The following is a 25909-nucleotide window of genomic DNA, read 5'->3' on the forward strand; positions in this document are numbered from 1 at the left end:
GAACAATGTATTCAGTTCATAAAGGGTAAATGTGAGGGTTTTTTTTTTCCTTTTTCAGCACTGGGGTCTGAGCCCTATTTATGTGCCTGTGTGTATAGACCTCTGATGCCACAAACACATGCCTTAGGATGCCCAGCACTTGCTGAACAATATGGCAGCCGCAGTGATTCATAGTTCAAATGAACAACAGTAACCGTACAGCATCTGTGCATATGTCTGTCAATAGGCATCAGAAAATGTACTTGGATATTCATGAAGTCCTTAGGAGCTGATTATATATTACTGCAAATATAGGCATGTTCTTGCTGTAAAACTGTAATCTTTGTGGCACACAGAGCCACTCTGCAAAAGGAATCAGGCTGCATCCAGATGCCTCACTAAATGCCACTACTGCTCTCAGTTAAACCTAATGAATGATATGAAACAAGTACAAAAACATCTTCTGCTACTTTCCCCTTCATAGTTAGTGGCAGACCCTTGTAGTTGATAACCTCTCTTGAAGCTTGTTTTTGTTTTTCACTGTTAAACAGGACTTTTGTTGCACTTTTATCCTTCATTTTCAGTAACTTTTGCAACCAGAATGCATGTTAGCATGCGTATGAATAAATAAAAAATATGTCAGTGTTCCGTTTAAAGAAATGTTGACAGATGTTAATCACCAGCAAACTGTCACACTTCTGCAATTATTATGAGTGCTGTGCTTTTCTGATTGTAATTTGGAGGAATTCTTTTTAGTAGCAGTGCCTTGTTTACACTGAGTAAGCAACAACAACAAAAAAAATAACTGTACTGTTTCTGTAGACAGCTCCAGATTTTCAGGAAACCAGACCTCGCAACTATGTGCTTTCTGCCAGTGCCTCTGCGGTAAGAAGACAATCTTGCTTTATTAAATACTGATGAGAAAAATAACACAAACCTATGTCATTATGCGATACTTTTTCATCTTCTGTTTGTCAAGTTGATCTTTCACTCTTATGACCAATGCATAGTTCACTGACTTTTTATGATTCATAATTAAACTTGAGGCAATTCAGAAATCGATATACTTTGTCATGCTGGCAAGTAGTTCAGGTAGCTGTGAAGCTATGCTTCATTAATGTTTGACTGGAGGTGTGTCAGTCCGGTAAGAATGTTTATTACCCGTAATCATTACTGGTGGCAGTTTGCATAGCATCCTTATGTGTCATATCACTGTATTATGTATTGTGAATGATTGTTGTCATACCATTGATAACAAACGTCCCACATCCTAGAGTGATGTTGTTCATTGGTTTAAATCTAGCAGTCTGTCACTTACTTTTGAGCAATGCCAAACCACACCTGCTGGGTGTGACTAAAAGTGTGTGTGTGTGTGTGTGTGTGTGTGTGTGTGTGTGTGTATGTGTGTGTGTGTGTGTGTGTGTGTGTGTGTGTGTGTGTGTGTGTATGTGTGTGTGTGTGTGTGTGTGTGTGTGTGTGTGTGTGTGTGTGTGTGTGTGTGTACTGGGTTGAAGGCAAGGCATTTTTCAAGCTCAAAATGTGGTTGTGTCAGGGTTGCAATTGGGTTATCGTTAGGTTTAGGGTAAGGGTCAGGGGTACACATTGATTTTTGATGATAGGGTTAGGCTAAGCGGCTAGGGAAAGCATGTCAATGAGATGTCCCGACGAGGATAGCAACACCAGACGTGTGTGTGTGTGTGTGTGTGTGTTTGTTATATCAGTTTCAAAATTCATAAATATGAATATTTATTCAGTGTCAAGATTTCAGAGTTTAAAAACATCTAATACAGATAATTCAGGTAACATTTTGACAATATGCACAGAATTAAATGTCTTTTTTAATATTAAAATATTTAAACTAAGATCATAGATGCGTTTTTAGTATCAGAGTGAGAATGAGTATCAGAATTTAGAATGAGATTTAGTTCTAAAAAAGCAATAACTAGAAATATTGTTTCAACATTTCTTGTTATTCTTTTTTTACTACTTTTCAATTAAATGTAGAGTTAACATTGTGTAGTTTACATTTTAAACAGTGTGTTAACCTTTGTGAAAACAGGGTGGTAGGTTTTATTTAGTAACGACCTCAGGTGCTGGTTCTAGGTGACCATGGTGAAGTTATTCTAGGATTTTCATGTTATAACTAAATTTTCTCTTCTTATGCCGCATGTTTTTGGCCCATCAGCTCTGGACCGAGGAAGTGGAGAAAGTAAGTATGATTGTGTGTGAGTACTTTGTCAATTGTCTGTCTGGTCATTAGATTGAGATACCAGTGTGCCTTAAACAAACATGCGCTTGTTTTCAACGGGCCACGATTTAAGGTGACTCTTAAACTTAATTACCATAGACCTCCTACCAGCTTTTACTCTTTTCGGAGCACATAGTGTCAAACGCTGTACATCCCAGCAATGCAAAAGAATTAACGTCATCTGGGTGAATGAAGCTGGAGCTTTTGTCTTCTGAGGACTGTAGGATATGAAAAGTAGGGGTGGATTTTGATTATTGATTTATCAATTAAAATCGATTCTAGCTTGGATAATGTGATATCAACTCATTAAAATCCTGAATCGATTTTTTAATGTAAATTTGTTTTGCCCGAAACACTAGAATCTCAGGTTAAACCTCTCAAAAACAACCACCAAACAGCTAAAACAGTAAATGAGAGCAGGTACACGGATTCTGCACAAAGACGCAAACACAAAGCGCGGATCCGCCGACGGATCAGAATCAGTGAGACGTCGCCTTTCTCACCTGACGGCATGGACACGGTCGGGGCTGAAAGCCAACAGCTCACTGATTCTGATGTTTCGCCGGGTCCGTGCTTTGTGTTTACTCCCTTTTTGCGCTAGATTCTGAGCTGTAGGTTTTTATCTCTCTCCAAACAATATTGACTGAACCAGCAGCAAAAGAAGATCCAAACTATGCTTCACATAAACATTGTCATGGATTCCCTCTGACTTTTGCTGTTTTGCTTCCACCACGATAAAATCACACTTCATGCACAGCTCTCCCTCTCTCTCTCTCAGTATACTTCAAGAACAGTCTCCCATCTAAAAATCTGTTTTCTGCATTATTCACTTGCGCACAAGTCTACCGTTGTTTACAGCGCTGTCGGACGCTGTTTTTTTTTCCCTTTTACTTACTTCTGAAAAGAAAACCTCATTTCTGCTGTTGAATAGTCTACTGAACAAATTTAAACTTTTTAAAATTATGCAAAATTGCAAAACGTTTTGCCTGGTCTCTAATAAAACTTCTGTAAATTTGCTCTGCTTCACTTCAGCAGCATCAGGTAATGTTCATATGTTGATTAATTGTTTTCTTATGTTTTTGAGCTACTGCAAAATATTTTTATAAAATCTCTGCCGAGGAAAATCACCTTCATGTTTTTCTGTGTTTCTCAGCTACTTTGACACAAAGGCATCTGTTGTGATGCTTACACCTTTGATAAAGTCTCACAAGTGTCAGCTTTCTTTTTATAGATATAAATATATGGAAATGTACTGATGCATGATCTGAATTATAATATTTCTGACTGTCTGAGGCAAAAATTTCCCCGATTCGAATCGAATCGTGGATCGAATCGATTCAGAACCTTGTGAATCGGAATCGAATCGATTCTAGAAATCGGTGACGATACCCAGCCCTAATGAAAAGGTTTAAGACTCTTGACTTACTTAATAATTATAGAATAATCACTGTATAACTATTGTTTTTATTATTTCAGGCTGAACATGAGCTCCGAATAGCCCAAACAGAGTTTGATCGCCAAGCAGAGGTCACACGATTGCTTTTGGAGGGCATCAGTAGTACGCATGTATGTGAGTCACACCCACAGCCTCGACTTCTGTCAGCTCCAGCCACACACAACCTTGACATTGAACTTTCAAAAGAAAAAGTAACTTTGTGTAACCATAGATGGCAATAGTCAAACACTTCACTGAGCTCTTCTCTGTAAACATTAAATATTAATTACAAAGTAAATACAGTACAGGTTTTTTTTCTCTCGCCTAAGATTAGAGAATAGCTTTGCTCAGACTACATATAGATATATAGTACACACACTACCAGTCAAAAGTTTGGACACACCATCTCAATTAATGGTTTTTAGATTTTAGATTTTAGATTCTTCCAAATAGCCACCCTTTGCCTTGATTGCTGCTTTGCAAACTCTTGGCATTGTCTTAATGAGCTTCATAAGGTAGTCATCTGAAATGGTTTTCCAACGGTTCCCAGACATGCTGAGCACTTGTTGGCCCTTCACTGTGCCTTCACTCTGCGGTCTATCTCATACCAAACCATCTTGACTGGGTTTAGGTCAGGTGACTGTGGAGGCCATCTGGTGCAGCACTCCATCACTCTCCTTCTTGGTCAGATAGCCCTTACACAGCCTGGAGGTGTGTTTGGGGTTATTGTGCTGTTGAAAAATAAATGATAATCTAACGAAACGCAAACAGGATGGGGTGGCTCTCATCCTCTCAGTCCTGCAGGAAGTGCAGCGGAGGCGCCGCCCAGAGGGGAGCCATTGAAATGCGGGGTGAAGAATATGAGAGGGGTCATTGATGATTTTGGCTGCCTGTCTTATGGGCCTGTTGGCTGAAAACCTGTGCAAGAGTTCTGACTTGCAGGCCAATGATTTTAGAGCACACTGATACAGTGTGCTGCGTTCTGTTCCTGTTCTGAAAGCTGACGGAGTGGAACCAGCAGGTAATGGAGAAGATCATGATGCTTTGCAGGAAGGCATAGTAAAACGTCATCATGATGGGTGTGCTGACTCCAACGGAGTTGAGTTTCCTAAGGAGGTATAACCGTTGGTGGCACCTCCTGAGAATCTCCTCTTTGTTGGCAGAGAATTTCAGGAGGTTGTCAAAGATGGTTACCAGGTATTTGTACTCCTCAACTTCCTCCACTGGCTTCCCATGGATGGTGGTGGTGACTGAAGCAGCCAGATCCCTCTGCCTACTGGAGAAGGTCACCACCATCTCTTTGGTTTTGCTCACGTTCAGTTCAAGTTTGAAGCTGTCACACCACTCTAAAAACTCCCGAAGAGCGGGCCCATGGTGTTGTGAGGGGCCGGATGGGATGGCACGTCGCTGCAGGATGCTGTGGTAGCCATGCTGGTTCAGTGTACCTTCGGTTTTGAATAAATCCCCAATAGTGTCACCAGCAAAGCACCCCCACACCATCACACCTCCTCCTTCATGCTTCAAGGTGGGAACCATGCTTGTGGAGTCCATCCGTTCACTTTTTCTGCGTCGCACAACGACACAGCGGGTGGAACCAAAATCTTAAATTTAGACTCATCAGACCAAAGCACAGATTTCCACTGGTCTGTTGTCCATTCCTTGTGTTTCTTGGTTCAAACAAATCTCTTTTGTTTGTTGCTTTTCCTTAGTAGTGGTTTCTTAGCAGCTATTTGACCATAAAGGCTGATTCACACAGTCTCCTCTGAACAGTTGATGTAGGGATGTGTCTGCTTCTGGAACTCTGTGTGGCATTTATCTATTCTCTAATCTGAGGTGCTGTTAACTTGCGAATTCTGAGGCTGGATGAATTTAGACTCAGCAGCAGAGGTGACTGTTGGTCGTCCTTTTCTGGGGCGTTCCTCGTGTGAACCAGTTTCATCGTAGCACTTGATGGTTTTTGTAACTGTACTTGGAGACACATCCAAAGTTTTAGAAATTTTCCAGACTGACTGACCTTCAGTTCTTAAAGTAATGATGGACTGTCATTTCCCTTTGGTTAGCTGATTGGTTCATGCCATAATATCAGAATCAGATTCAGAAAGACTTTATTTATCCCCAAGGGACAATTAAGATACAACAGAGCAGCATGACGCTGAAGATAAGCACAGGCAATAAAAATTGAGATAATAAATACACAGTATATACAGTATATACACATGTATAAAATTACACAGTTTTAAAATTAAAGTCACTGAATAGGTATATAAATGACTGTAAGTGACTAAAAGTGAATTAAGTGTCAGCAGTATAAAAGAGTGTAGAGTAGTTTATGTTTCTGGAAATGGTCTTATCGGCTGGAGTTAAAAAGCAGGGTGGCTTTGGGGACAAAGGTGGCTCTCATCCTCTCAGTGCTGCACGAAATTCCACGGAGGCGCTGCCCAGAGGGGAGCCATTGAAATGTGGGGTGAAGAATGTGAGAGGGGTCATTGATGATAGGGGCGATCGTGGCTCAAGAGTTGGCAGTTCGTCCTGTAATCGGAAGTTCGAGCCCCGGCTGCGACAGTCTCGGTCGTTGTGTCCTTGGGCAACCAAGCTTGGAGCTGTCACACCACTCTACAAACTCCTGAAGAGCGGGACCGTGGTGTTGTGAGGGGCCTGACATCAGTGACAGGAGAACTGTATCGTCAGCATATTTCATCAGGTGACAGTTAGGCTGTTTGGATCTGCAGTCATCGGTGTAGAGGATGAAGAGCAGGGGGGAGAGCACACAGCCCTAGGGGGAGCCAGTGGAGGTGGAACGGAGACCGGAAAGAGAGTTGCTGACCCAAACTTTCTGAGAACTTTCTGAATTTGAATTCTAACAGTTGTCAAATATGGCTGTACCAACCTGATTTCTCCACAACATAAACTGATGGTCCAAACCCCAATAAGAAAGCAAGAAATTCCACAACTGAACCCTGACAAGGCACAAATGTGAAGTGAAAACCATTTCTACTCATAACTGATTAAAAACTGATAACAATATAGTTCTTAAAATATGAAGCTCATTGAGAGAACCCATATGGAAAAGAAATAGTAAAAACTTATATGTGATTACTCATGAAAGTGGCCACTTTCATGAGTAAATCATATAAGGCTTACATGATTTACTCATGAAAGTGGCCACTTTCTCATTACTTTCATACATTGTTTTAGTAAGTATCCAAAACATACAAGTTTCATTATATAATTTTTCAAGGGATCTTATATCTGTTTTCACTCTTATATGCTTTTCATACAAGTTTCACACAAGACAGAAACAAACTTTATAAGATTTATATATATCTTTTCCATATGGGAAGGCCAAGGGTTTGAAGCACTGTCACCAAAGAGAAGGGTGGCTCAGGAACCATAGATAGATGGATAATTGTATATTAAATATTGTTTTCACACATTGTGGTAGAGGTTTTATCAGTGTAAAAAAAATCCAATCACATCGTTGTGATCCTTTAAGAATGACTGCTGATTCTTATTTTCAGGTGAATCATTTGCGCTGCCTGCATGAATTTGTGGAGGCCCAAGCAGCTTATTACAAGCAGTGTCACCTCCACATGCAGGAGCTACAGAAAGAGCTGGGAAGGTGAGAGTAAAATGGGGGGTGATGTGGGTGGATGGTTTGATTCATTCAGCTTCGTGCTTGGTGAGAATTGATAGCCTGTATCCTTTATACCCCAAGCCTGAAGTTGTAATGCCAAACACTTCGGTTAACACAATGACACAACGATCTACTCATAACTGATTAAAAACAGATAACAATATAGTTCTTAAAATATATAAACTAATAACTAATATAATTACACTGTAGCAGTTTCTACGAACCATGTCCAACATAGGACAACTAGGCAACTGGTATAACCCTTATCAAGCCTTATCATGCTTTTTCCCGTGGCATTGGAGAAGCACTTTTTATTTAACTTCACTAGTATGCTAAGAACCTTTATCCTGCTGCTCTTCACATAACCACCGGACTGCAGCAACTCTTTATCTTGTCATTCTTCCCTGCAATATTCTGTGTTACTCAAAATGGTAAAGATTGGCATCCTCTATGTAACATTTTATGATCCACATTTTATGATTTACAACAATGGATAAAGTAAAATTAAGAATAAAAAGTCTAAATACAATCATAGAATGGCATCATTAATCATATTTTTTTTCACCTTTCACCCTTTTGTTGCTTTGTGTTCATGTTAGACGACTCTGCAACACCACGATGATTTCTCTTGGAGTAGTTTCTGCATTCCATTGTGCATTTCTATTTTGGCTGAAAATCTACAAAAAGCTACTTATTTGGCACTGCTGAGTGCCAAAAGCCATAATTAAAAAATATTATACATTTTTCAACATGCATACAAATATTGTATTTTTTTTTTCACTTTGCAGCATATAATATATTGTATGCATTGCTTCAAGTTATAACAGTGTAGATGCAGAAAAAGCTGTTTATTTAGTTTTTTAAACAAAGTTTTGCCCATTTTTTATTATTTTAGTTTATTAGTGTTCTATATGTTCTGGATATTCAGACCATCACATCTACCTCTCCCCCCCAGGCTTCCTAATGCTTTCGCACTGAACTCCACAAACGCCATTGCTACTCCCAGTATGGTGACAGAAGGCAGCAGCAGCCCAGTGGAAACTGACACCCTTAAGATCGAAGAAGTTCAAGCACCAGCTACAGGAACCCGCAAAGCCAGAGTCCTTTATGATTACGATGCAGCGGATTCCAGTGAGCTCTCCCTTCTGGCTGACGAGGTGAGGTTTCATCATCAGCCTGGAACTAGGCAGCCAGTATATGGCTGTTGGTCTCTGGCCAGAAATCTCTTCAGGGCTTGGTCTAAACAATAGGCTCGGTCATGTGGCATTTGCTGCTTGTAATTATGTAATGCACTTACACTTTCCCAGATCTTTAATCTTTTGTTTGTGTGTATTTTCTTTTCTGATGATGGAAACAAGTACAACAATCTTGCTGTTCACATGCAGAGACGTATACAAATGTACACCCGTTAAAAGTATAAAGATTAAAAAGAAAATCAGCATTCCACTGTAACATTAGTCATGGACATGCCCTATGTGTAAAAGTAATTCCCACCACTCTCCCACGATGCTTTTTTTGAAAGCTGAGTTCAGTTTCACTAGACACAATCAGGCCTGATTACTGCTGGACCTTAAGAGTCAAGTAATCTGTTACATGGAACCTGTATGACAGTGTGAAGTTACAAAACCCTAAGGCTCTTGGACTCCAACGAACCACAGTGCGAGCCATCACTCACAACTGAAGAAACCTTGAATCTTCCTGAGAGTGACTGGCCACCAAAATTACTCCAATGTGGCAAAAGCTGTGCAGTCCACATAGAGTGTACTAATGAGTACGGGTAACTGGAAAAACAGGCAGCTGATACAGCCTAAGCAGTTGTATGTAATAAAATTAATTCAAGTAAAAAATAAATTGTGGGGTCTTTTATAGCCAACAACAGAAATATTCATGATTTATAGAACTTTGCATCACAACCTCTGTTGTCCCCTGATGAAAAGCTTTTCTAATAATTGTTTGAAAATTAAATTTAAAGGATGGGAAACATGTATTGGACCTTAATAAGGTACAGCTTATCAGTGATGTTAAGTGATCCATGTAAAAACCACATATTTTAGGTTCCTGTTTTAATTTTGATTTCAAAAACAGATAAAATATGTTCGCAGATATTGTGTTTCAAATGTATTTCCAAGCTTCATGCAAATTAAAAAGGAGCTAGTGACAAAATCAACAAGAGATGACTTTGATCAACATTGGATAGTTTGTAGATTAATTGTAAACAAATTAGGAGTTCAGTTAAAGATGCAGAAAATTTTAACTGAACTCCTGGCATGATGTTGCTATGCTTTTATCCAGATACACTTTGTTCTTTGGAAAGACTGTGCATGACCTTTTTAGTAAACGTTTGCTGAGTTACTAGCATATTTTCATTTCTCAATATCATCATGTCATTCACAGATGATTTAAAAAATAATCTGAGAAAGCATCCATGTGTTCATTCCAACTCTACAGTGTCAGCAGACACGTAGATACACACAGCATTTAGATTTCAGTCATAACTCTGAGTCAGACAGAGCTGCGCTTTTTAATCACACTCACATATTGAAAGTTTGATCATCTAAAAAAACTGAAACAATTTATGAACACCACAAAGGGGTTTGAGAAATCTCGCCCTGCTGTGGTTTGTATGTCAGCTGTGTCCAGTGTCTCTTTTATATGCTGAATTTAAAACACTTCCTCAAATGATACGCTTGTGCGTCATCAGTTGGTTTCTCCAGTAAGGTTCCTTTTTTCCTCTTCCTTCCTGCTTCTTTCCCCTTGATAAATTTTAGGAACTGAGACATTCATTATATTGTGAGCAGATCTGGATGACCTGTGTAACAGGAATCAGAATCAGAAAGACTTTATTTATCCCCAAGGGGCAATTAACATACAACAGAGCAGCATGACGTTGAAGCTAAGGACAGGGCATAAACAGGCAATAAGAGATAGTAAATACACAGAGTATACAGTATATACACAAATAACACAAATATACACAAATGACACAGTTTTGAAATTAAAGTTGGTGAAAGGTGAATAAATGACTGTAAGTGAAAAGAGTGTAGTTTATGTTTATGGGTTTGGGAAATGGTCTTATTGGCTGAAGTTGAAAAGCAGGGTGGCTTTGGGGACATAGGTGACAAAAGAGACAAAGTAGACAAATTAGAAAAGCTTAACATACCCTGGGTTTGAGTTTCGGAGTAATTATATGAAAGAAATGAAGCCAGGAGAGCATCATGAGTAACTCTGCCTTTGTCCTCACCGGTGGGCAATTAGGAGTTAAGCCCCTTGTGAATAACAAGGGAACTGAAATGGTGTGACTTTTGTTCAATTCAGTTCAATTAAATTTTATTCATATAGAGCCAATAATAATAACCGCCACCGCAAGGCGCTTTATATTGTGAACTTGCATGTGAACAAGCATTTGGTGACCGTGGGAAGGAAAAACTCCCTTTGAACAGGAAGAAGCCTCTGGCAGAACCAGGCTCAGAGAGTAGCAGCCAGCTGCCGCAACCAGTTGGTGGGGGGTGAGCAGATTGTCATTGTCCCTGGATCTGGGACCCAGGATTTTGAGTTTTAGGGAAGTTTTTTTTAGTTTCGCTCATCACTTCATGGCTCTATATTCTTTGTTGGTGTTTAGCTTTCTGTTATTTCTCAGGGTAGGCTTGATACAACATTTCCTGCCTTTAGTTCTGAGGTTGTCTTTCAACAATCTTTATGTTTATTCTGTGTTTATGCAGGTTTATGGTCCCCTTTTGGTTTTAAGATGGAATTTATATTCAAGTGCAATAGCCTTCTGTTTATGATGTTGTGTTTTATATTCCAGATGAACTCCGAGTCCACAATCATGTGTTGTAGATTGATGGAACGGTCCTTCTTATTGACTCTTGCTAGACTAGGAGAAGCCTCTTCATTACTTGCAGATCTAAACAGTGAAGTTAGGGTTCACCTGCAACACCTGAGCATGAATAAGATCCTGGAAAGCAGCTAAATAATTTCAAGGATTGAAATACAAGCATGTGTGAGAAACATTGCTACTCAGTTACATGTGTAGAGTTACAGAAGAATGTAATCCCCATATGATGACACCATTTACCCCCAGTGTTTTCCTGTTTTCTGTTGAATAAAATATGGATAATATGGTTAATATACTATACTATAAAATGCTGATTATTTACATTTGCCTCTGTTTTGCACATTTTGAATGCTCGCCTTCTTTCTGCGTTACAGCTCATCACAGTTTACACAGTGCCTGGAATGGACTCTGACTGGCTGATTGGAGAGAAAGGAAACCATAAAGGAAAAGTGCCAGTCACATACCTGGAGCTTCTCAGTTAGACAGCGCACACACGTATGCATGTGCATGTGTGTGATTGGACACATAGTGAAGCCACAAAGAATTTCTCATTCTTACACTAACCTCTAATCCTCAATAACACCTCTCCCAAATACACAAAATGCTTCTCAGACAGCAGTGAAAATAGAAACACTCTTATAGTGACTCAAGGAAATTCCTCATTGGGGATGGTTAACATTCCTTTCAGTTTTCTGTTTGTGATGTTTTTGTGTTATGTGCATCCCAAAGTCCCAATACGTCCCAATGCTTGAATGAAATTATATTGGTGCGTTTGATGTCTTTGCTATATTTTAAAACTGCTTTCTTTGCTAAACTCTGATGAAGAATTTAATTGTAAAAGTCTAAATTATTCTCTCACAGAGATTAGAAGTGTAAGCTTTCACTGAACTGGGTCTAAACGACGAAATTTCTCAGTTTTTCTTCAAAAGGCAGCGGGGCGCGTGAAACAATTTCCTGTTCTCAATTCTTTGGGTTAAAGTGGTGATATTAGGCAACTAAAGAAGTGAAAACAAACGGGACTTCTTTATGTTGTATTATTTTCCAGTCCCACTTCATATGTGAGGAGCAGGGAAACCATATAGGCCACTTTTGGTTTGTTTGAAAGATGTGACAGTTTCCTTCTTTTACTGCAAATGTGTTTGCCCCTTTCCTTTTTTTTCTCACAGTGACTCTTGTGATTACGTTAACTTATTGGTGATGAAACTGTCATATATGATGATTTCCATAGTTTACAGTTTACACTGTAGAATTGTAAACCACGGAAACTGTTTGTGAGGATTGTTTGGGGGAAAATATTTGCCTTAAGTGCTAGCTGAAGCGAATGCAATACCTATGTTATTTAAAGCAAGAATAGTCATTTGGACTTATTCTTTTTTTGTTTTTTGCTTCTCGCATTTTTCCACACCAATGCAGCTGCTCCTACGAACAATATGAACACTCTACACCTCTTTTCTAACTGCCTTAAGAGGACGGGTGGGGACTGCTGACAATGTGCTCTTCAAATATTGTACAAATGTCTGATTTAAAGTTCACCACAGCCAGCATGCAACACTGACACTCCCCTGCAATTACACAACTGCGTGTGTGCTTTAGCCGTGAGTGTTGTTTTTTTGGGTTTTTTTTGTATTTCCAGTGTTTTTCATTAAATTAAAGGATTTTCAGTCTTAGTGCTGCATGTGCTACAGCCGGTAGCCCGTCCTGTTGGACACTTATGTGTGTGTACATGAATGTAGACAAGTCTGTTTGTGTGAGATCTAAATCTATTGTGCTCCCTAATGTCCTGCATGTGTACATGCATGCACTGCCTTTATTTATTTATTTATTTTTTAAGACAGCCTGCTGATACGTTCACGTGAAATGAGCGTATGTTACCTGCAGGTCGTGTCACATGATAAGAATTCTTGGTACTCATGTGCGTTTTTGTCCTGCTCTCTTCTCTTCTGCTCATTTCACAAATTTGAAGTAACTTTCTGTTATCTGTCTGTTCCTTGCTGAATGAATGAAATGTGTCCATTAATAAAACTGATTGATTTGAATTCCTCGTTTTCAGCTATTTTTCAGTTTGACTCATAAGAACCCCAACTACACTTTTTGGGGTTTGTTTTTAAAAAAATTTTGCCTCTGATTTAAAATGCACAATCGCCCAGGTTGTGATGTGAAGTGCAGATTTTCACCTTTAATTCAAGGTATGTAACGGTCACGGTGCCTGGGTCATTGACCCTCAGTTAAGCATTTTGGGCTTTTCAAGTTCTCTTTATTAGTTATTGTCGGTCTGTTTCTTAGTTGGCATTGTGTTTTTCTGTGTTGTGCTTTTTTCCAGTTACTGTTATGCTTATGATATTCCTTCTTTCAGTTTACCTTGCCTTACTAGTGTTCCCTGTGTATTGTCTCCATCTATGATGTTCCCGTTTAGTTATTTCCTCTTTCATTTTTGTAACCTTCGTCTTGTGCGTTTAGAGTTTTTCACTTTCCCTGGTCTCATTTCCCCATGTAGTTCTAGCTGTGTTCCTTTGCATTTCACATCTCACTAATAACCTTACATCATCCCGTCAACCTTACAAGCATGCTGCCTGTTCCCTGCCTACATGCATCCTAGCCATTAAGTTTATTTGTAGTTTCTTAGCTGCCAGTCTGAGGAGCTTGGAAAGAAAAGCATCTGGACTTCTTTAAGTTGCTTGAAGATGTTTCACCTCTCATCTGAGAAGCTTTTTCAGTTGGTGGAAAGTCTCAGATTTTATGCCCTATTGAGTGTCCCACCAAGAAGGTCATGGACCCCCTAATGATCCTCTACCTAATCACATGAGCCAAGGTTTAAAAATGAGTGTGGGTCACAATCAGCCAAGGTTTCAGGTGAAGGGTTACTTTGGGGATGTCATGGTCCTGGGCCATGTGGGCCCAGTATTCTTAGTTTCTTGTATTTTTGTATTTCGTTCCTTATTTAGGCCATGTTTCCTAAGTTGTCCTGTTGTGGTGTTCCTTATTTGACTTCCCCTTGTGACTTTTATCCCCTGTGTGCCCCTCTATGTATCTGTGAGCCCTCATCTCCCCTCCTTGTTTCATTCCATGTTTCCCCAGCCCACTATGCCCGTGCTCTCTCTCTCCTCCTGTTTGCACCTGTGTACTTCCTGTTTTACTTTGACAGTCTCCCGTCAGTGTTGTTTACTCCTGCCATGTCTTGTTATGTTTATCTGTGTCAGCTGTGTTCCCATGTGTGGCCACTTCCCCTGATCATCCCTCTTGTGTATTTAGTCTCTGTGTTTCATGTAGTCTGTGTCGCGTCGTCTGTGTTACCACCCCCTGTGTTCCGTATCTCCAGCCATAGCTTTTTCTTAGTTTATGTCCAGTTTAGGTTTTCTGTTTGAACTATTACCCTTATACTGCCCTCGCTCTGGTTTGTTCCGTTATCAGCCATAATAAAAGGCTCGCTTTTGTTTAATCCACTCCTGCATCTTCCCTTGTGTTCGCGTCTGGGTCCAACACACACATTCCCACACGGTCTATCTCCACGGACCGTGACAGGGGCAGATTGGTGGAGTAGGTAGAGGATCAATAGAGGGTCCATGACTCTCTTGGGGGACACCCCCATAGGGCTTGCTTAAAATATGGGTCGCTTTCAATAAAGAGCTGTTTCCATTTAATCCCTGCCTGCCTATGAGCCTGCACCTGAGATCTTCACTCTACAAACTTTACAACATTGCCAAAAGTATTTTCTTAACTGTTTGGGGATTACAACAATTTTTGTACTTTTTCGGGGTCTCAAAAGCAGAGAATATGAGTAGATGTTATGAAGATGTTTGTATTAACCAAGGAACAAAGTATGCAATCATACAGTGGCTGTCTATGCTCTTCCAGGCCTTTGGAAGTTGGTGAGCTGGGCAGTGCATTCCTTTCCTTCGATTTCATCTTGAATGATCAAATGATAAGCTATCAAATGCTTGAAAATCACTCCAGCTCTTGTATTTCCTTAATTTGTTGTGGAATAGTTGACCCCACCTAGTTATGAACTGGGTATCAGTCAATTAGCTAGTTATGTTTGAGTCTCTAGAAAGGCACTCTGCAAATAGTTGTGGCAAAATGATGCAAGGAATGCTCAGACCTTTACATTGGAGAGACCAAATAGCCACTTTATAAACGCATGGCACAACACAGAAGAGCCACCTCGACAGGACGAGACTCAGCAGTCCATCTGCATCTAAAGGAAAAAGGTCACTCCTTCGAGGATGCCAATGTTCACATTTTGAACAGAGAAGACAGATGGTTTGAAAGAGGAGTGAAAGAAGCCATCTATGTCCACTGTGAATGACCATCTTTGAACAGAGGCGGTGGTTTACGACACCAACTGTCTGCCATCCAGTCATGAGATCCCTTTCCAGATGCCTTAACGCCTACTCACATCCTGGGCCATTTGACCTCAGGAAATCACATTTCCTGTGTGTGTGTGTGTGTGTGTGTGTGTGTGTGGGGCTAGATTTCACAATGAGTTCAATTCAATTCAGTTTTATTTATATAGCGCCAAATCACAACATAAGTCGCCTCAAGGCGCTTCATAGATACAGAGAAAAACCCAACAATCATATGACCCCCTATGAGCAAGCACTTTAGCGACAGTGGGAAGGAAAAACTCCCTTTTAACAGGAAGAAACCTCTGAGAACCAGGCTTAGTGAGTGCAGCCATCTATCATCACCAGTTGAGTGTGAGGGGAGGAAGACCCGAACCCAGATTTTAAGCAAGCCCTATGGGAGTGTCCCCCAAGAGGGTCATGGACCCCCTATTGATCCTCCACCTAATCCACTAATCTGCCCCAAAGTAACCTTTCACTCGAAACCTTGGCTGATTGTGACCGTAGAACTGAAAAAGCTTCTCAGATGAGACGTGAAACGTCTTCAAGCAACTTAAAGAAGTCTAGATCCTTTGCTTTCCAAGCTCCTTAGATGTGTGAAAGAATTGTTACTCCTAAATGTGGGTGTTGTACTGTAATAAGATGCTGTCAATGCAAAAAGTTTGTTTATGAAATGTATTCCTTCCTAGACATCGTCCTATCAACTAAAAGTGGAAGTAGTTTGGAACAACAACAGTGTTCCTGAGTCAGGTCTCTTCTGACTCAGGCATTTGGAACCAAAAGCTCAAATTGATATTTTCTAGACTTCTTAAAAAAATATTAATTATTTATTTTAACCAGGAAGATCCCATTGAGATTAAAAACCTCTTTTTCAGGGGAGACCTGGCCAAGATAGGCAGCAGCAAGTATAAGATAAGATAAGCCTTTATTATTCCCACATGTGGGAAATTTGTTGTGTCACAGCAGAAAGTGGACAGTGCAAAGTTAAGCAGCAAAAATGAAGAAAAACAGTGGAATAGGATAAGATAAAAAATAATAAAATACAATATACAATAGAATAAAATACTTTATGCAAAAGGATAAAATACTGCATTGTCAGAAAAAAAAAAGTATCTCACAGTTTGACTGTATTGTGGAGTCCTACAACTCTTCAAAAATGGTTCTCTTATCTGCTTGGCTTGATAATAATCAAACTCCCTGTGATCACTCTTCCAAGTTAAAATAAACACTTTAGATATTTTGCTCTCCTTTGTTGGTTCTCCTTTTTCTGCTCTTAAAATCTAATTATATTTGAGGGTGTTTAGCGAACATTATACAAAATTCTATTCTTTTGTGGTTCATGTAGACTTTGGATTGTTCCAAGTTGGACAGACAATTGTATGTCTGTGAAAAGAGAGTCAGAACTCTGGTTTTCCCTATTCAATTCTAATATGTTCTATTCTGCTCTATCTATATAGTTCCAAATCACTACAGAATCAGAATCAGAAAGGGTTTTATTGCCAAATGTTGAGCAGGTTTACAACATTAGGACAACGCCTCAAGTTGCTTTATATTTTAAGGTATAGACCCTAAAATTATAGAGGAAACGAAGAAAACCCCGTCAATTAGATGACCCCTTTGAGAAAGCACTTTGGCAACAGTAGGAAGGAAAAATTCTCTTTTAACACGAATGAACCTCCAGCAGAACCAGGCTGAGCAAGTGCAGCCATCTATCATGACCAGTTGAGGGTGAGGGGAGGAAAACGGGACAAAAGGCGCACTGTAATTAGAAGACAATAAATTCATGGATCTACAATAACTTTATACCACACTGGAGTGAATGTAGTTAAATCTTTAAATCTACATTTATGAGTAAAACATTAAAAGATTAGTGTTAGCAAGGCTTAACTGGCTTCTGGAAATATTTTAGGCTTGTATTACCATACTCAAGCATTCTCCTGTTGTTTAATAATTTTTTGTGTTTTAGGTGTGTTTTTTAAAACATTGTTTGCCAATGAGTAATCAGTAGCAATCAGTACTTATTGTTATATTTTGATGTGTCAGTTTGGCCAGCGGTAGCTTCAGACAAACAAATATTTGGACTCTATCTTACTAGCTCAGCAATCAATAATTCTACAGCTGTTTCACTTTCTGTTTTGTAACTTCACTTTAATCAATCAGAATTGTGATGTAGTGGTGTCCTTTTTACAAAGGTTAGTGATTTTGCGAGACAGATGAGGTCATACGGACAATGTATGACTTGTTTTTCATGAAAATATCAAGGATGATGGGATTTACTCATTTTTCCACAGGATTCCATAGAGAACAACTTTTTCACAAGTAATTTCTTCACTTTCTTTTCTTTACAAAATGAACAACAGTTGGTAGTGCAATTCATGTGGCTTTGCTGGCTGTGGTGTGCTGTGCACCCATCTTTTCCTACTGTTTAATTACACTATAGTCATTTTATTTCGCGATATGTCAGCACACACAAGAACCTTGGGGGGCAGGGCTACTGAGAGCTGTGTAAATGGTAAATGGACCGATTCTTATATCACGCTTTTCTACTCTACCGGAGTACTCAAAGCGCTCTATACATTCACCCAATCACACCCATACTCACAAGCACTGACACTAAACCGAGTGCTTTTTTGCTAACTACATTCACACACATTCACACACATTCACACTCCGATGGATGCATCGGAGAGCAACTTCGGGTTAGTATCTTGCCCAAGGTATCCTTGGGCATGCAGACTGGAGTAGCCAGAGATCGAATCACCAACCTTCCGATCAGTAGATGACCTGAGCTACAGCCAGGAGTGTGTTTCTGTGTGTGTGTGTGTGTGTGTGTGTGTGTGTGTGTGTGTGTGTGTGTGTGTGTGTGTGTACATGCACGCTTCCATGAAATTGCATCCATGACAATTTAACAAATCACAAATGGCATAGCTAATTTTGAACTCTCTAAGCATTAGCCAATTTATAAGGGAGTAGGAGGGTTTGGTTCCCATTACCCTTTTAGCTTGCACTGCACTATGTTAAAATAAACTTCTCTCAACGAGATGACATACAGGCAGCTTGTGCAATCATGTCTATGCACAAGCCCTACTGGTGGTTTGCCCTTTAATATGTCAAACTTGCATAATTCACAGCATTTAACACCTACTCAAATTAACAGAAGTCTTCTAACAGACTTTTATAGGGAATACATACTCATCTAATTCTATAAAAATAAACAATCATAAAAAAAAATTGTAAGTGGATAACTGGTAGCTGTATCTGCTGCACAAAGTTACATTTGCTGAAAAATCTGCACAAACAGCCTTACCCTTTCCAAACTGTCTGTTAGATCAAGTCCAGGCAATGTGTAAGTAGCAGGGAAAGTAACAAGAGACAGAAGACTCATCACTATATTATCCAATGAGGATTTCCAAAGAACATTTAACAGGTAATAGAAACTCAGGCACAGGTTTGGTGTCTACAGTGCCTTGAAAAAGTATTCATACCCCTTGAACTTTTACGTATTTTGTCACCTTACAACTGCAAACTTAAATGTTTTTTATTGAGATTTTCTGTGATAGACCAACACAAAGTAGCACATAATTGTGAAGTGGTATGAAAATAATACATGGTTTTCAAAATCTTAAGCAAATAAAAATTTGAAAAGCAAGGCATGCATTTGTATTCAGCCCCCCTGCTACCATTTGCTGCAATTACAGCTGCAAATCTTTTGGGGTATGTTTCTACCAGATTTGCACATTTAGAGACTGAAATTTTTGCCCATTCCTCATTGCAAAAAAACCCAGATTGGATGGAGAGAGTCTGTGAACAGCAATTTGTAAACCTTGCCACATATATCCAATGGGATTTAGGTCTGGACTTTGACTGGGCCATTCTAACACATGAATACTCTTTGATTTAAACCATTCCATTGCAGCTTTTGCTGTAGGTTTAGGATCATTTTCTTGCTGGAAGGTGAATCTCCTTCCCAGTCCTTTGTAGCCTCCAACAGGTTTTCTTCCAGGCCTGCCCTGTATTTGCCTCTATCCATCTTCCCATCAACTCTGACCAGCTTCTCTGTCCCTGCTAAAGAAAAGCACCCCAAGAGCATGATGCTGCCACCACCACCACCAATTGCTTTGCATTTATGCCCAAAGGTTTAACTTTTGTGCCCATTTTTGCCATGTCCCCTACATGGCAAACGTCAACCTTTACGTCATTCTATACAAATGCTCGCATGTAAAAAACAAAAAGCAAAAAACAAAACAAAACAAAAAAACATGTATTCTTTTCTTACCACTGTGTTGGTCTTTTAAGTTTGTGGTTGTAAGGTGACAAAATGTATAAAGGTTCAAGGAATACATTTGTTAATGTAAACAGGGTATTCATCCTGTACTTAAGAATAACCCTGGAATGACTCATGTCAGGACACTTTGTTCTTCATAGGACACAATAAGTTATGAAAGACAAAGTGCTCATAAACAGACAGATTAATGGAAGATTGCATCATGGTGTAACCTTTCGGTCACATAAATGCCACAGATCTGGCGTAGGTGGCAGTGAAAGTAATAATAGAAATCAGAAGAGCCTCAGGATTACATCATCAAAGACGACCATGGCATGCTTTCAGAGTAGATAGAAACTCACAGACACATTTCAGGTTTTGTTTTTTGGGGGTTTTTTTTGCTTCTCTTCCAGTTTGACGTTTGATGACATAAGCAGGCTGCTGAACCTGTATTTATGCTTTGTCAGGGCATTGTAAGGAATTTTTTAATCACCTAAATGTATTTCTTGCAATACAAGCTTCTGCAAATTAACAGGCCTTTATTGTTAAAATTGAACTTAACCATTACAAATGTGTATTGGAAAGCAAGCATCTGAGAGTGGATTTTCAGTTCAGACTAACAATTTTAGAACACGTATGTGATGGCCAATTCAGCCTCAAAATCCCTTTGGTTTAAAACAAGAAAATAAGAGCACGTTTTTCTTATTAACTTTCATTGAACTTAAACTTCGTAAAGTATGTGTACTGTACACAGTGCATGCCTTTGTGTGGATGCCTCAGCCCACACACAAAGGCATGCACTGTACATATTTGAAATTACACAGCCAGACTAACAAGATAAAATGTGCCAAGTGAAACCTATTCATCAGGCTCAGGAATAGGATTTGTTTTGTCTATGACAGTGGTTCTTGTAGAATAAAAAGGGGATGTTTTTTCCTCTTCTAGTTTCATTATTTTAATATGGCACTATTAGTTCATTAGAATCATATAACCAGCTTTGCATTAAATATATACTGAAGTTTTTGACCTTACATTAGCCTTTGTATTACAGTGATTGTTATAACTCTAGTTTGATCTTTTACTTATAAGTACCAGAATAATAATATGATCTTTCATTGCAGATGTGACCATGATCAACTTATACATATTGCAGTTTGTTGCTTATTCTAGAGTTGTGCTCAAGTTAATTAAGGGTTAAAAGCTACAGTCAGCGTGAATGTCTGACTGATCTATGGAGGGGAAAGGCTTCGAGCATAGAGGGCAGCACGCGCTTACATACCACTGATATCATATTATTCTTTGTGGTCTTTTATTCAATTATGTTTTTTGCTAAGTTTAAAGTGGTAGTTAATTAAACGACATTGATTAAAATATTAAATACCTGAGTCAGTTTCCGGGCTTTTTAGAGAATTAGTGAAAAGCATAAATCATCACTTTCATGTTTAATCATTAATGATTGAAATGAACTGAATAGCGTTTAGAAGATTTGTTAATTTGTTTGTCTTTTGTTCAAAAGAGTGGTTTCAATAATTTCAGACACACCTTGCAATTGTGCTTATGATGAGTTGGCACTTGGTCTTTTGAAGGTCATAAGCTTCGTTCGGCGTGATGGTCCGGACTGATATATTGCAGGTTTTGACTTTGAGTGCAGAGGGCTAAATGCAAACATGCTTACACAGCACTTATACGATGTTATTCTTGGTGATCTTGTGCTCAGTTATGCTTTTTGTTATGTTTTAAGTAGTGGTAGCTGACCAAGCATTATTCATTTAGTATTATACACTTGTTTTAGAGCAATACACACTGATCATCTTAATCAATGTGGAAGTCCTTGTAGTTGCAATGTTGTGTCTCAGCAGGGGACGGATGGCTCCAGGAGACGGGGGCAGTCAGCGTCTGCTCTCGGGAAGGCGACAATGTTATTTTTCTGTGTTAAATAAAACTGTCAACATTGATTGTATAACACCTGTCATTACGCATGAAAGGGCGTTCTAATACCCTGATTTTTTACAAAACTATGGAGATGTGTTTTTTGTGATGAGATCTGAGGCTGTCTGCATTCAGTTTCCATCTCCCACGTGTGTGACCATTAAAATCATCGTTTGACTTGACCCGGCCGGACCAGTGTTGTTATTGTGGTTTTTCTCTTGTCTCCATCCCCAATATTTTGAACCATAACATCCTTAACCTTGTTGGAGGTACCGAACCCCACCAGTTTCATATGTGCAGTCACTGAACCCCTCTTTAGTGAAAAATAAAATATGTTTTTCAAATTCAAGACATAGATATGTTTTTTACTGGTGCACAAAATGAGCCATGCATGTCACGGCGGAGGCTCTGCCGAACCCCTGAGATCGACTCACCGAACCCCTAGGGTTCGATCGAACCTAGGTTAAGAACCACTGGTCTATGAAAAGGTGATCTTGCCCATACAATGCTAAGTCTTTTTTTTTAGATGTGCCAGCTGGTTTATCCAAGTTCAATATTTACTGTTAAAGTAAAACTGGTACCGTGATGTAATATTTCAACTCCAGAATGTTGTCAAGTGAGTTTCATTCTCTACATACTCCACTTTTATTTATTTATTCATGCAATTTATTTAAACAAAACAAAAATAATGATGAATAAAGCTATTCGCTATTAACTTTGAGGTATAAGGTGAATAATAGTTTAAGAGTTCATTCCTGCTTGAGGAACAAACCCGTACGTAGTGACTAATGTTGTGATCTTGTCTTTGTTTTTCTGCTGACATTCGGGGGCTGGGCCCTCAACAGCCAGAAACTGATTTGATTTGACAAGTTGTTGCAGTGGACCACATCGTAGGTCTGCCAAAACTCACCTGAAAGTAAAATAATGGTTTAGTCCTTAACAGCTGAGAGTATTTAAGGCTGCCAGTGGTCATTAGACAGGAGAGTGATTTTTTTGTGCTGTGAGAAGGCTCAGCAATCATGCCAGTGATTGTCTGCCATAGCCAATTGTTGGCATCATCACTGATGGGGACTACAGGGAGTACAGAGAGCTGACCCAAGGCTTTGTGGACTGGTGGTAACAGAACTACCTCCTGATTAACACTAGAAAAACCAAGGAGCTGGACTTCTGCAGGCACAAACATCCTCCACTGCAACCACTGAACATCCAAGGTATGGACCTTGAGGCTGTGGATAGCTACAGGTACCTTGGTGTTCATCTAAACAATAAACTGTACTGCACTCACAATCCAGATGGCTTCTACAGAAAAGGACAGAGCAGGCTGTACCTGCTGCAGAGGCTCAGGCCTTTTGGAGTGAAGGACCCACTCGGAAGACCTTGTATGACTCTGCGGTGGCCTCAGCCATCTTTTATGGTGTGGTCTGCTGGGGACAGGAAGAGACTGAACAGGCTGACCCGGAGGGCCACCTCTGTTCTAGGATGCCCTCTGGATCCAGTGGAGGTAGTAAGTGACAGGAGAAAGGTGGCTAAGCCGTCATCCTTGCTGGACAACATTTCCCACCATGCAGGAGACTCTGACAGCACTGAGCAGCTCCTTCAGTGGCAGGCCCACGGTGTGGGCCGGAGAGATTTCGCAGGTCTTTCCTTCCAACTGCTGTCAGACTCTACAACATGATATCTGCAGATCACCACACACGTGCAGACACGCACACACACACACACACACACACACATCCAATAAACAATGGTAACCCACTTTCGCCCTATCTCCCTGATATGCAATATTATCTAGTGCAATTTTCCTAATATAACAAAGTATTTTATTCTATTTTGTATAGTACTTTATTCTATTGTATATAGTATTTTATTCTATTTTATCTTATCCTGTTCTATTGCTTAATTTTCTTAATTTTTTACTGCTCTTAACTTGTACTTTCTGCCATGAACAAAAACATTCCCACATGTGGGACTAATAAAGGTTTATTTTATCTTATCTTATGTTATCGTATTGGCAGGGCAAATAAACACCTCTTGCTTCCACCATACTGTGTCTCAGTCTTCCTCACTGTAAATCGAGCTGCAAAACGCTGCCTTGTCACAGTGCACATACACTAGATGGCCATTTGGTTTCACACACATATGAACTTGAGTAATAGCCCATTCTTAATCCGTAAAGTTTAACATGATGTCAAACCACCCTTTGCAACTATAACAGCTTTGACTCTTCTGTGAAGGCTTTCCACAAGGTTTAGGAATGTGTTTCTGGAAAGTTTTGATGAGAAGAACTTTTCCTGGTTTTCAAAGATATATTAAAGACATATTTACAGTGGGGCAAAAAAGTATTTAGTCAGCCACCGATTGTGCAAGTTCCCCCACCTAAAATGATGACAGAGGTCAGTAATTTGCACCAGAGGTACACTTCAACTGTGAGAGACAGAATGTGAAAAAAAAAAATCCATGAATCCACATGGTAGGATTTGTAAAGAATTTATTCATAAATCAGGGTGGAAAATAAGTATTTGGTCAATAACAAAAATACAACTCAATACTTTGTAACATAACCTTTGTTGGCAATAACAGAGGTCAAACGTTTACTATAGGTCTTTACCAGGTTTGCACACACAGTAGCTGGTATTTTGGCCCATTCCTCCATGCAGATCTTCTCGAGAGCAGTGATGTTTTGGGGCTGTCGCCGAGCAACACGGACTTTCAACTCCCGCCACAGATTTTCTATGGGGTTGAGGTCTGGAGACTGGCTAGGCCACTCCAGGACTTTCAAATGCTTCTTACGGAGCCACTCCTTTGTTGCCCGGGCGGTGTGTTTTGGATCATTGTCATGTTGGAAGACCCAGCCTCGTTTCATCTTCAAAGTTCTCACTGATGGAAGGAGGTTTTGGCTCAAAATCTCACGATACATGGCCCCATTCATTCCGTCCTTAACACGGATCAGTCGTCCTGTCCCCTTGGCAGAAAAACAGCCCCATAGCATGATGTTTCCACCCCCATGCTTCAGAGTAGGTATGGTGTTCTTGGGATGCAACTCAGTATTCTTCTTCCTCCAAACACGACGAGTTGAGTTTATACCAAAAAGTTCTACTTTGGTTTCATCTGACCAAATGACATTCTCCCAATCCTCTGCTGTATCATCCATGTGCTCTCTGGCAAACTTCAGACGGGCCTGGACATGCACTGGCTTCAGCAGCGGAACACGTCTGGCACTGCGGGATTTGATTCCCTGCCGTTGTAGTGTGTTACTGATGGTGACCTTTGTTACTTTGGTCCCAGCTCTCTGCAGGTCATTCACCAGGTCCCCCCGTGTGGTTCTGGGATCTTTGCTCACCGTTCTCATGATCATTTTGACCCCACGGGATGAGATCTTGCGTGGAGCCCCAGATCGAGGGAGATTATCAGTGGTCTTGTATGTCTTCCATTTTCTGATGATTGCTCCCACAGTTGATTTTTCCACACCAAGCTGCTTGCCTATTGTAGATTCACTCTTCCCAGTCTGGTGCAGGTCTACAATACTTTTCCTGGTGTCCTTCGAAAGCTCTTTGGTCTTGGCCATGGCGGAGTTTGGAGTCTGACTGTTTGAGGCTGTGGACAGGTGTCTTTTATACAGATGATGAGTTCAAACAGGTGCCATTCATACAGGTAACGAGTGGGGGACAGAAAAGCTTCTTACAGAAGACGTTACAGGTCTGTGAGAGCCAGAGATTTTCCTTGTTTGAGGTGACCAAATACTTATTTTCCACCCTAATTTACGAATAAATTCTTTACAAATCCTACCATGTGAATTCATGGATTTTTTTTTTCACATTCTGTCTCTCACAGTTGAAGTGTACCTCTGGTGCAAATTACTGACCTCTGTCATCATTTTAGGTGGGGGAACTTGCACAATCGGTGGCTGACTAAATACTTTTTTGCCCCACTGTACCTCTAGTTCTAAAACTGTGCTAGGAAGTACATAGATATAGACTGTACTGTAGAGAAGGAAACAGATTTTTATAGCACCCTTATTCCTGAGAATGCATCGATTGCTTTAATATTTGGTTTTTTGGTTTGAAGACATTCTCTGGAAATCGATACTATTTGGTAATCAAAAGCATGTGATTTTCTAAAAATAGCCAATTACATTTTACATCCATTATCTAACAAAAAAATATGTACAAAAACAGCAATCATGCCCTTTGCATATTGAATGTGAACATTAAACTGCACATGAATTTTCTTCTTAATATGTCTTTT

The 25909-nt window shown here is 39.8% G+C and overlaps 1 protein-coding gene across 4 annotated transcripts in view; it reads left to right on the plus strand.

Annotated features, from left to right (window-relative positions):
• LOC146562152 (endophilin-B2-like) overlaps nucleotides 1-14567 on the plus strand; it is a 28619-nt gene extending 14052 nt beyond the window's left edge. For all 4 annotated transcript variants that reach the window (XM_085293656.1, XM_085293657.1, XM_085293658.1 and 1 more), the window contains 6 exons: nucleotides 802-864; nucleotides 2165-2188; nucleotides 3704-3793; nucleotides 7181-7281; nucleotides 8252-8453; nucleotides 11506-14567. In XM_085293656.1, the coding sequence (XP_085149782.1) occupies nucleotides 802-864; nucleotides 2165-2188; nucleotides 3704-3793; nucleotides 7181-7281; nucleotides 8252-8453; nucleotides 11506-11613 (588 nt within the window). In that variant the 3' untranslated portion in view covers nucleotides 11614-14567. The remainder of the gene's footprint in view (nucleotides 1-801; nucleotides 865-2164; nucleotides 2189-3703; nucleotides 3794-7180; nucleotides 7282-8251; nucleotides 8454-11505) is intronic.
• The last annotated feature ends 11342 nt before the right edge of the window (nucleotides 14568-25909 follow it).

This window comes from Mchenga conophoros, linkage group LG12 (genome assembly GCF_057382185.1).
Source record: "Mchenga conophoros isolate Kocher_MC1m ecotype Shallow Benthic linkage group LG12, M_conophoros_male_GT1.1, whole genome shotgun sequence".
Taxonomy (NCBI): domain Eukaryota; kingdom Metazoa; phylum Chordata; class Actinopteri; order Cichliformes; family Cichlidae; genus Mchenga; species Mchenga conophoros.